Source organism: Cibotium barometz, chromosome 53 (genome assembly GCF_041138505.1).
Source record: "Cibotium barometz isolate CiBa-2024 chromosome 53, ASM4113850v1, whole genome shotgun sequence".
Taxonomy (NCBI): Eukaryota; Viridiplantae; Streptophyta; class Polypodiopsida; order Cyatheales; family Cibotiaceae; genus Cibotium; species Cibotium barometz.
Genome location: NC_141098.1, coordinates 4,368,804 through 4,381,655, shown reverse-complemented (window position 1 = coordinate 4,381,655; position 12,852 = coordinate 4,368,804). Strand labels below are relative to the sequence as shown.

Here is a 12,852-nt window from a genome sequence, read left to right as displayed (position 1 = left end):
TTGAAAATGCAACAGGACAAAAAGTGCAGACTCTCAGAACTGACAGAGGGGGGGAATACTTATCTAAAGTATTTGATGCTTTTTGTTTAGAGAAGGGCATAGTACACCAGTGTACTACACCATATACACCTCAGCAGAATGGTGTGGCCGAACGAAAGAATAGGTCACTCATGGAGATGGCCAGGTGTATGCTGAAAGCAAAGGGATTGCCACATAAGTTTTGGGTGGAAGCTCTTATGTGTGCCACTCATGTGTTGAACAGGTGCCCTACAAAGGCACTCAGATCTGTTACACCCTATGAAGCTTGGTTTGATCGGAAACCTAGTGTTGATTATTTTCGTGTGTTTGGTTGCTTGGCTTATGCACATGTACCACAGGAGCTTCGTGGGAAGCTTGATGATAAAGCCATAAAGTGCATATTTGTTGGCTACAGCAGTCAAAGTAAAGGGTACCGTCTCTATAATCCTGTCACACGCAGGATTTTTGTGAGCAGAGATGTTGTTTTTGCAGAGAATTCAGCACAACCCATTGCTGAATTTAAATTTCAGCAACCTCAGGAGTCTTTTGATGTATTTGAAGGGTTGATACCCATTGGCATAGGAACCACAGCTGATATACCGGCTGAATTTCAGAATTTGCAGCCACCACCTCGTGTGTTTGATGCTTTAAATCAGCCCCAGGCTGAGCCTAACATACAGCAAGCAGAAGAGGATATTGTTGTACAAGAGAGGACAGCTTTGCAAGAAGCTAGAACCATTCCTCGTTGGGCTATACAGACTCTTCAAGAGAGTAGACTTGCTGCTCCATTACCAGGTAGGACACGTAGGAGTACACGTGAGGCTGAAAGCTCTCATTTTTCAGAGTCAGCTTGGGTGAGTTCTACTATGGATGAAGAGGAACCTGAGAGTTTTGAAGATGCAAGTGAAAATCAGCATTGGATGCAGGCCATGCAAGCTGAATTGGATTCTATTGTTAAGAATCATACATGGGATTTGGTGGATTTGCCTCCTGGCAAGAAGGCAATTGGTACAAAGTGGGTTTATAAGGTTAAACGCAAACCAGATGGTACCATTGACAGGTACAAAGCAAGGCTGGTTGCTAAGGGCTATGCTCAGAAAAAGGGCATAGATTATGAAGAAACTTTTGCCCCCACTTCTCGGATGACCACCATCCGTGTTGTTGTTGCTATGGCTGCACATTATGGCTGGTTTGTACATCAGTTGGATATAAAAACAGCTTTTTTGAATGGTGATCTTGAGGAAGAAGTTTATGTGATACAACCTCTTGGTTTTGCTATGTCTGGTCAAGAGCACAAGGTGTGCAAGTTGAGGACAGCTTTGTATGGCTTAAAACAAGCACCGCGTGCCTGGTATGCAAAGATTGATGCATTTTTGACTAGCCAGGGGTTCACCAACAGTCCAACTGAAAGCACCCTCTACATCAAGAAAGATGGGGGGGATATTTTGATAATCATTCTTTATGTAGATGATATGTTGCTCACAGGTACTGATGCGGATAAAATTTCAGATTTTAAGTCCGAACTCAAATCTGCTTTTGAGATGTCAGATATGGGTATGTTGCACTATTACTTGGGCATACAGTTCATACAAAGTGAGAAGGGTATCTTTATGTTACAGTCGAAGTATGTACAGAGACTGTTGGAAAGATTCAAATTTCAAGATTGTAAGCCTATTTCCACTCCTATGGAACCAGGGCTGAAACTTACAGTACATGATGGCAGTGAATCTTTTGATGCTATTCTCTATTGTCAGGCTGTTGGGTGCCTGATTTACTTGTGCAACACAAGACCGGATATTCAGTATGCAGTATCCCAGGTGAGCAGATATATGCACAGCCCACGGATGCTTCATTGGCAAGCTGTAAAGCGTGTGTTTCGTTACTTGCAAGGCACCAAGTCTTATGGCTTGATGTTTCCCAGGGGGGGTGACTTGCATTTACATGCATACAGTGATTCAGATTGGGCTGGTGACTTCGACACAAGGCAGTCTACCAGTGGTAATTGTTTCTTTTTGGGACACTCATGCATTTCATGGTTGAGCAAGAAACAATCTACAGTAGCTACCTCGTCTTGTGAGGCTGAGTACAGGGCAGCTTTCACAACGACAGTGGAATGTGTTTGGCTACGCAGACTCTTGGCAGATCTTCATCCTTTATTGGAGGAGCCTACTCCGATTCTCACTGACAGTCAGAGTGCTATTGCAGTAGCACGGAATCCTGTGTTTCATGCACGAACGAAACACATAGAGATACATTATCATTATGTCAGAGAAAGACTTCATGCAGGGGAGATCAGCATGATCTATTGTCCAACACATGACAATGTTGCAGACATTTTCACCAAAGCTTTACCTCGAGAAAAGTTTGAAGCTTTCCGCAAAGCTTTAGGCTTACTTTCTTTTGGTGATTGACATCATGCCTTGTACCCACATTGGCACTGCAGGGGGGTGTTAGAAATAATGTCCTGACATTATTATGGGCAGTGGCCAATGTATTAGGACCGGCCGGGCACTTTTTACTCACTTTAAGTGAGGTTTTTTCCCCGCGCCCAATAAGGCGCCCAACTTACCGTTATGTGAAACGGGCACCAGTTAGGGTTATTATATGCCCTAAGTTTTGTAACAAACTTATCTTCATTATTTTGAGCTCCATCGTTTTGCTCCTTGCCTCCACACGTTTTGTTCTGTTTCTTCGTGTGCTCCACACCGTCTCTCACACTCACAAGTCAACCCACAAGACTATATAACTATCAACTCCATTATGCAATAGTATGGACTAGATACTACGACATCCCCACTAACATCATCAGTGCCCAATAGTGGGTGTAGAACTCTGTATCAAGATATGCTCTCACAAACGCACTCCATACACACACACACATAAGAGCATATATTCACATCAAGGCCTTTGTACTAAGTTTCTGTCAAACCTCCAGAGATGCAAGGCAAACTCAACCATAATGAAGCCTAGCAGTAAGGGAAGTAGAAAAAAGAAAGAATTAGTACAGCAAATAAGTAGTTGATAGGGCAAATGCACCGCCAAAGATAGAAAGAATAAGCACAATATCAATTGGCCGCAACTCGGACAAAAAACTCACAATGTGGAATCTGCATGTCCGCTAATACTGCTGAATTATATACCTAGATGAATCCAAGAATATGCCCAAATTCACCTTTTAGGAACGTGCATGTTATATACTCATGGTAGTCAACCCACAAGACTATATAGCTATCAACTCCATTGTTGTAGCTTTTGGCCCATAGCCTTCAGTTTTTTTTTAATGTATTATGTCACATGTGCCAGATTGTTTGTTGCCTTGGCCAATGGCCATGGCCCATGTCAAATCTGATTTTATGGATTGCAAATCTTGAGTCTTTAGACAATCTTTTTGGTTACTTGTAAGTTGTGCTATGTGGGCTGGTGAAACTTGAGTGTTAAGTTTTAACATGTCTCAGACTTCAGTTTGGCATATGCAAATTGCAATGTCTTCCCTTTATTTACAATTTTGTAAGTCTATAAGTTCAAGTTGACATGTTATTTGTTGAAAGTCTTATAAAGTTGTGTAAAACTTGTTGAAGGTCCTTGTTTTTGGGTACAATAAAACCTTTTTTATACTTTTGGGCTTGGCAATGAAACGTTTCGAAACGCGTTTCAAAAACCTTTTTTATGAAACTCCTGGCTACTATGCATGGGTGAGATGCATCCACCTTTTATTGAAAGTGGCCGGCAATCCCTATGATGCCCTCATATGAGAAACCATTGAAAACCCCTCGCATACCACACACCATCATGTTCCAGCTCTACTAGTTGCCAAGATGACTCAAATGAGATCCTCGGGAATCCATGTATGCCTAGGGCATAGACACGGTATATGAATGTCAGTGTCGAGAAGAGTGCATCCACTACCAAGGCTGCTGCTCTAAACTCCGGTAGTATGATGGGGTGTGGTAGGTAGGATTTATTCCAAATCACAAGAAAACATCATTATCTCAAGCCTCTCCAATGCAACATATCCTCTCGTCAACCTTGCCTAGGTTGTTGGGCACATGGTGGAGATCACACCAGTAAAGGTGACTCCCGAATATACATAGGATAAGGTAATCTCAACACTTTCCCTTGCCTAAGTGAAATGATGTCCTAACCTCACCAGATTGGGACTTGTCTCCTTGCTTGTGCAAGAGCAGCAATCGAGGACAAACAGGTCTGACATGAGGATTGGGAATCAAGCTTTTGTTGCCCAAGGCAACGGCAAGGGCAAGGACAAAGCGTCTAGTGCCAGTAGTAGACCTTAGTGCAGAAGATCAAGGCGATGCATTTTCTCATCTCCTCTTTTAGAGTGTTCTACATGCTTCAAGCCAATAGGTTTGGCTCGGATACCAACGTTAGGACCACGTACCTGGAAACCCTATTAGGGTTAGGAAAACCCCTCATCGAATCTAGATCCATGACCATGATAGATTGTGACTAGCAACTCTCCTCCCAGCCATAGGCTCCCTTCCAAAGCCAGCCCCGAGCTTGAGGTCAGATTGCCGTGAGTCATCCAAGCCCTGGAAGTGGGCCCTACCGTCCCATACCACCAAACAGCCTACAGCTACTCTGGCCCTGAGGTCCTCCATGCCTTGCAGACCTCTCTCTCCGCATGGATACCTCAAATCCTCATAAGTGAGACTAAACTCATTTATATAGTAATAACCAAGCTATTACTGTATCATTGTGTTTATTATAAGCTTTTAGCCATTCTTAGTCTCTAGTTAGCTTTTTATTGACTCTTGGCAAATCTCAATCTCATCCTTGCTAGCCCTTGGCCTTTGAGCCTGTCCTATCAATCCCCGCGCCCGGCTAAGCCCTATCCCTAACCCTTGGTTAGCACATCCCCTTGACCCCGGGTTATCCTAGTTGACACTAGCCCAAGGCACAGATAGGGATGTTACAACATACACCATCCTAGAACTAAGTAAGCCAGAAATGGTGAAGAAATAAAACCTCAACCAAGGACTCCTCCCCCAATGAGCCCAAGGGTATCCAATACCTTTCTAGACACTCTTAAGAAAGCTAGGATCCTCCTAAAATTGTCTTCCAAGATGGCAGCAGCGCACACTGATTGAAGGGTTTAGACCACTGCCTAATCTCCCCCTAGAATCCTATCTACTGCCTCAGCATGCCATAATTCAGGCTATCTTAGACCACCTTCCTTATAGCCAAAACAATACTGCAGCATAAGTACATGTTTGGTAAGTAAAACAGAAAAACCACCAAGAACAAGCAGCACACCTTTTTATCCAAATCCTCCAAAAACTCCTCAAAAAGATCTTTTGGAGTTGATCCAGTAAGATTTGAACAGAGAGCCTCATATGCCGGATGCTCTTTTATCTGCAAGCACAGAAAGCACATAGAGGTTAGCACAGTATGATGACTACATAATACAGAGCCAAAGGTTGAAGTTCAGAACTTGCCTTCAAAACATAATCTTTCCAAATGACACGAGCAGTGAGGATGCCAGATGCTCTATGGTCTGCCAGCAGTTTCCTGTACTCATCCCTGTTCTTCCGCTCCCTCCTCCTTTGTTGTTCCTGAGTATGTGTTACATAGTTTAGAAAATGTGTAAGCATATAATCTTGCAAGAATTGAAGCTGGCAAGACCAACACTGGGTTGTTTTGAAAAATATGCAGCTATGTGATCTTGAAGAGTTTTACAGAAAAGACTTCACATATTGTCGATGCTTCTGCACAACTTTCAGAAAGTCACACTCGAAATTTATTCGTGCAGTTCAACACAAGCAAGGCACCACATTCTACTTTAATTGGTGTGCTTCAATTTTACTTGCTCATTAAATTGCCAGAGTAATCTTTTGCCTTACTTGAAGCATCAATTAACTCCTGCATATTGATACAAAGAGAAGTACACACTGACCATCAAAAGGAGTGATAATTGCATTGATGTTGTAGTATAAGCATACAACACTTGCTTTTTCCATAGAATGCAACTAGTTGGTTAAGATTGAAACAATGAAAGCATAGGAGTACTATCATAGTTGTTTCTCGTACCGGTACGAACTGGTTCGTACGGTACGGTATCGTACGGTACGAGTAGCCGTTGCGTTGCCCGTTTCCTGCGCCGTTTTAGAGCCGTTGCGCTGCCCGTTTTTGGCTTGCCTTGTGGCCCATGTGACATGTCATATGTCACATGTCACATGTGTTTAGGCCTTTGCGGCCATTGCCATGGGCCATGGCCCATTCCTGTAAAATGCCCACCCCCTAAGCTTCTCTCAAGGCTCTCATTACTCAAGAGTCAAGACTCAAGTGACCATCAAGCCGCCCCCTCTCTTGCTCAAGTGACCATCAAGCCCCCCCCCCCCCCCCTCTCTCTCTCTCTCTCTCTCTCTCTCTCTCTCTCTCAACTTTCAAGCCACTCTCTCCCCCATAGGCCATCTCTCAAGCCTTTAGGCTCTCTTTCTCTCAAGAGTCAAGACTCAAGCCTCAAGGACTCAAGCCTCACTCTCTCATTTTCTCAAGCCTCTCTCTCTCTCTCTCTCTCTCTCTCTCTCTCTCTCTCAAGCCTATCCATCTCTTGAATCTTCTAACTTCTCTCTCTCTATTACAATGACGAGGGAGAAGAATGAAGCCTTCAATGTGCATGCTATCCATGTAGAGAAAGCCGATGGAAAGTCCAAGTCATATAGGTGGACTGGTAAGTATTGTGGCAAACAATACACAAGTGGAGTTACTAGGCTTCTCCAACATCTTGGAAAGGTGAGGGGGCAAGTTGCGCCATGCAAGGAAGTCCCCCTTGCTATATCCGATGATATCTTCAACAAGATCAAGGGTGGATTGGGTGCTCACCGTGATAGTGGTAGAAGCTCAAGGGCGGATGATGAGGTCATTTCCCAGCCTTGTGATACATCCTCCCCCGCCGCCTCCATCGGTGCCGCCTCCGCCTCCTCAAAAAGACAAAGGCTTGAGTCTCCCATGAGGCAAGCCACTCTAGCCCAAGCTACCAGGGGATTCTCTTCTTCTCTATCACATCTCCAAGAACAGCAACAGCTAGCGGATATAGAGATTGCACGCACCATTATTAAGTGCAATCTCTCATTCCATGTGCTCAAGGTAGATCAATGGAAGTCAATGGTGAAAGACATTGCAAATGTGGGCCCATGTGAAGGATGGACCGGCATCTCCTATCATGACATGCGCACGAAGAGGCTTCTGGATGAGAGGAAGAGAATCAATAGATCTCTCAATCCGGTGCGGGCGGCATGGTCAAAGTATGGGTGTAGCATTCTCTCCGATGGATGGAGTGACCGGAAGAAGAGAGGCATCATCAACATACTTGTCTCTTGCCCTCTTGGCACATACTTTGTGCGGGGCGTAGATTCCGGAAAGGCGGGGAGGAAAACATCGGGTGCATTCATATATCGCCATATTAAGCAAGCCATCATGGAGGTAAGTTTCAAATTGCACTCAAGTCTTTAAGTTGAAAGTTTAGGCTTTAGTATATATGATATGTGGCTATGTCATGACTAAGTCTCATACCGCATACGCTCATCGCATCCATTCGTGAGCATTGTGACATGTAGGCCGGATCGGAGAACGTGGTGCAAGTCACCACCAACAACGCTTCAAATTGCCATCGGATGGGAAAATTGCTCGAGGAAGACTATCCCTCCATAGCATGGACACCTTGTGCCTCCCATTGCATTGACTTGCTCATGGAGGATATGGGCAAGTTAGTGTGGATGAAGGAAGTAATGACCGAAGCTATCTCTATTGTCACCTTCTTCACCACAAAGGTGAAGGTGCTTGCCATGTTCCGTGAACATAGCAAGTTGGAATTGAAGAAGCCTTCATCTACACGCTTCGCCTACATGTGGCTCCTCTTGGAGCGCCTCCATGATGTGAAATCCTCCCTTCGCCAAACAGTGGTCTCCACAATGTGGAATGAGTAGGATGAGCGAGAATCGACGGAGGCCAAAGCCATGCAACGGCTTTGCCTAAAGGAGGAGTTTTGGTAGTCGGTCCGCACTATCGTCATTGCGGTCACGCCCTTCTATAGGGTATTGCGGATGACCGACATGGAGGGAGCCACCATGGGCCTTCTCGTTCACTTCATGAGAGAGGCCATAGCAGAGTTGCGCGACATCGACAAGGAGAAGCACAATCGTATGTTGGCCATTGTGGAGAAGCGATGGAAGTGGATACGAAGAGCTATCCATGGTATTGCCGCATTATTGCATCCGGCTTACAAATCACCCGCCCTCTTCACCAACGTGGAACTACTTGAAGCCCGAGATGCTAACTTGCCCAAAGCATTGCCGAAGGATCGCCATGGGAAGTTCCTTGAGGAGCTCATAAGCTACAATGACCAAAGGGGAGGAGCTGCGTTTGCATCTACTACCTGTTGGAAGATAGAATCCCTTGTGAAGCCCCTCTTTTGGTGGGAGACATTTGGGTATGCGCTCTCAAGCCTCCAAAGGTGGCTTTGAGAATCCTAGCTCAGGATTGCTCTTCAGGTGCATGTGAGAGGAACTCAAGTTCCTACTCACTTGTAAACAAGAAGTTACGCAATCGCTTGAGCACGCAACAGTTAGAGCGGCTAGTGTATTGCCGCGCTAACTTGCGCATGGTGTGCACAATGCAAAAGATGGAATCGGCGAGACAGGTATAAGTTACAACTTATAAGTTATAAGTTATAAGCATTCAAATTTCAAACTTCAATGTTTATTGAAATTTGAAACTAAATTCTAATACATTGCTTATCACTTGATCATTGTACAATGTAGGTGAATGTGGATGCATTCAAGCTCATAGGGGGCACTCTTGAGAGATGAGGAGGAGAGGAGCTATGCAAAGATCTATCGAGAGCTCGAGTCGTTTGATCGACGACCTACTCGCACTCGTCGTGGGCGTGGAGGTAGTAGCAGAGGAGTGCAAGTAGGAAGTTGTGGATGCACGGTTCGTGGTGCTTCCAAGGACATAGTGCATACCTATGTGCGGCATGGTTCGGGTAGCTCCACAATCGCTCTTGCAGATGAGGATGCTCCCTTTGGCTTCTCACATGAGCTTAGAGAACCTGAGTTCGATGATGAGGGCAACCTTCTTAGAGATGGCGACTTCGGCAAGGCCACTGAAGTGTCCTCTTCTCATGAGGATGATTTCAGTGAGAGCTCTGATAATGATGCCTTTGTCTAGTCTCTCCTTGGGCCTTGGCTCTTTTTTTGTACTCGCGCCTAGCGCACATGATCGCATCGCACCTCTATGTTTTATGTACTTTTGTTTGTCACTTCAAACTTGTTTTTAATGATATTTTGGTTTGAAACAACTTCTCTAGACTCTACCCTTCCAAATTGAAAATGTCTATGTTTGTAGGTGTACTTTAATGAAAAAACCGTATTTTATCGTACGATATCCCAAATTTTCATATCCTACCGAAAATTCCCGTACGGTATCATATTTTCGTACCGTGACAACTATGAGTACTGCATCAACTGAAATGATGTTAAAAAACATATAATAAAACCATACTGATGAAGAGTTCAAGTTATTTACTCAACATAAACAAAACACCAATATACTTCATGGGAATCCACCCACAAGTCTTGAACCCACTCTTACATTTTCTGTTATGGCACCCACACTTACATTTTCAGGGCCGAAGAAAAGATGCACGTTTTTGTATAAAAAGGCATCCACACTCCGGCTTGGAAAACAACTCTTCATACATATTACACCATACTAGATGTGAAGGGAGGACTCAGCCATCCTGACTGCTAGCAATAAAGATCAAAATCAATCAGAGATAACCATTTTTTATGTTCTACTTAACAGTAACAAGAATTCATGGAGCCATGATTCCAGCCCTTTCAGCCGCGCGCGCGCGCGCGCACACACACACACAAAAGAGGGTAGTCAATCAGGTTTATGTATGGTACCAGACAGAAAGAATGAGCACCAACCAGCTGGCCATAACTAGGACAGACTTCAAAAGACATCTGCCGATGCCATAGAAAGATAAGAGCAACAGAACGTTTATTTGATGTACAATAGCAAAAGTAGTGTCATGCAAGTCCAGTAAAAGAGCTTCTCTATTCCATCGTCCATAGTGTAGTCCCCACTGGCATCATCAGTGTCCAAAAGTAGTTGCAGGTTTCTGTATTATATAGAGCTCCATACATAAGCCACCTTACTAAGTTTAAAGTGGATGCATGGATTTAGGCAGCAATACAGAGTGCAACAGTAACAACATACAATAATTTGTTGTGTTGAATTTGGTGATAGAAAGCTAATAAGATCAACATCATGCAAATTACATGTCGGTTGTAGACATCCTTGTCATGGGCAATGGTGTATGAAGACCCTAGGACTAGGCGGGGCACTTTTTTCCTCACTAGGAGGTTTTTTTCCCGTGCACACAAACACACTCTATCTCACTTTGGGAGTGCGTGTCTGAAGTGACTTTTGTACTTTTTGTCACTCACTCACCTTTTGTACTAGCCTTTGGTACACTTCAATTATCATGATAGAGTATCGTGCCTACTCCTTGCTCATGACTGCCAAACTATGTGTGTCTTTGTTGAGCATTGCTCCAAACCCTAACCCTAATCCGAACATTTGGTATCAAAGCCCAAGGTTTAGCTTGCCCTGTTTGAGCCATCCATACACGTGTCAACCCGTACACATGCACGAAGCTAGACCTGACTGTACACACGTGTGAAGCTGTACACACGTGTGAAGCTGTACACCATGTGCCTGCCATCCATACACCTGCAAAGCCGTACACGTGTGCAAACCTGCCCGCATGCTACTCTATGTGTGCTCTGCAATGGCTTGCAAGTACAACAAGTCCACGTCAACAGCAATAAACCTACCAAATATCTTCAAGGCAAAACATTTCTACAAGAGGGAAATTTTGGGGCTTTTGCAAAATCGGCATCCTAAGCAAAACTTCACCTCCTATAGCACCTGCAATTTGGGAGATTTTTGAAATTGGGTCCAAAATCGACAAATTGAACGACCCTTGGTGCAAAGTTTTTGAAGCTTTTCGGAAAATGGACTCCCAACGGTTCCGAAATTGACATTTGAATAGTAATTTCTATCCCTCCACTTGAAATTTCAACACACTTTCAGGTTCACCAGGCGACAGTGGGCCACTCTGCAACAATGTAGGTTGCATTCGGTGGACATTGCATTTGCAGTGTGTTTGGACACTTGCAATGTTTGGGTCTGATATTTTGTGTAGTGTAGCTATGATCCTTCGCTTCATGAAGCATCTTTATGCTCTTGCACTGGAGCAGCAGCCCACAAAGCTTGATGACAAGGCAGTGAAATGTATCTTTGTTCGGAGAGTAAAGGGTGCCATCTCTACCACCCTGCTTGTCAGCACATTATGGTTAGCCAAGACCCTTTTTTTGTGGAGAATTAATTCTCAGCCCTTACTTGAATGCAGAAAACAGCCAACTGTTGGCTTACATGATCTCTTTGATACTCTCCTCCCCTTATCTTACCAGATGTTGGGCATTTGGACTATGGCTGACAATCAGCCCACAAATGCTGAAAATCAGCGACCAGAAATGCCAAACGTGGAGCCCACTGGTCATGGACACATTCATGATGCAGTGGAAGAAGAAAGGACTGCAATTCAGCAAACTAAATTGATAGCTCATTGGCTTTGCGGGACAACAAAATGAAGCAGCTCCGAACACGAGCTAGTTCTTGTCATGCATCTGGGCATTATGTGGATCATGCTCTTATGAGTAACTTGTGTGATGAAGAAGAGCAAGTCTCTTTTGATGAAGCACAACAGGATCAGAATTGGATGCACGCGATGCAGCAAGAATATGATTCCATTTTGAAGCATGGTAGTTGCCTTTCGGCAAGAAAGCTATTGGTACAAAGTGGGTCTAAGATCAAGAGCAAGTCTGACAGTAGCATTGATTGCTACAAAGCGAGACTTGTAGCAAAGGATAGATTACGATGTAACCTTTGCACCCACATCTCGTATGACCACCATCAAGGGCATCATTGTTGTGGCAGCACATCATGTTTGGAATGTCCATCAATTGGACATTAAAACCGCCTTCTTGAATGGTGATTTGTACCAAGAGGTATATGTTTCTCAACCTCATGGTTTCGTTCAGAACGGTCAAGAACACAAAGTTTGCACTTTATGTAGGTTTTGTATGGCCTGGCCTTTAACAAGCTTCAAGAGCATGGTAAGAGGTCTCTCATGGGTTTCCTGACAATCGAACAAAGAGCACCCTCTGCGTCAGGAAGACAAAAGAGGATTTGTTGGTCATTGTTTTATACGTTCATGACATGCTATTGAGTGGGCACAATGTTGAGAAGATTTCAACCTTTAAGGCTAAAATACAAGCTTCTTTTGAGATGTCAGATTTGCGCCCGTTGCATTTTTATTTGGGCATTTAGCTCTTACAGTGTGATGATGCAATCAAAGTACATACAAAGACTGCTTAAAAGGTTTAATCTTGAGGATTGTAAGCTTGTGTGTACACCAATTGTGAGACAGGTGCGAGGCTTAGCACCCAGGATTTTAGAGACCCTTATGATCAGACACTATATGAGCATGCTCGTGTGACACACCTACAAGTATACAGGGCAAAGCCAAATATCAAATAGCAGCTGACGGACAAGGTCGGACAATGCAAGTGACACATGGCACTACCATGTGGCAGTGATGGCATGGCATTGATGACGTGGCAGACAAGTATTGTTGGTCGACAACTACTACTGGCCGACTTGAAGCATTGGTGTAAATATATACATGGGTCGCCAAATCGTCATAATCAACTGCTTTCCTCGGCGTTGAACTTCACAGAGCCT

General features: G+C 44.1%; 1 protein-coding gene across 3 annotated transcripts in view; it reads right to left on the bottom strand.

Moving 5' to 3' along the window:
- The window catches only part of LOC147608204 (pre-mRNA-processing protein 40A-like), a 92,567-nt gene that overhangs the window by 45,091 nt on the left and 34,624 nt on the right, over positions 1 to 12,852 (bottom strand). For all 3 annotated transcript variants that reach the window (XR_015264450.1, XR_015264451.1, XM_086789085.1), the window contains exons 20-21: positions 5,472 to 5,588; positions 5,290 to 5,388 (exon numbers count right to left, since the gene is read on the bottom strand). Coding sequence is in view for 1 of the 3 variants with exons in the window: in XM_086789085.1 (XP_086645211.1) it covers positions 5,290 to 5,388; positions 5,472 to 5,588 (216 nt within the window). In the remaining 2 variants the exon portion in view is untranslated. The remainder of the gene's footprint in view (positions 1 to 5,289; positions 5,389 to 5,471; positions 5,589 to 12,852) is intronic.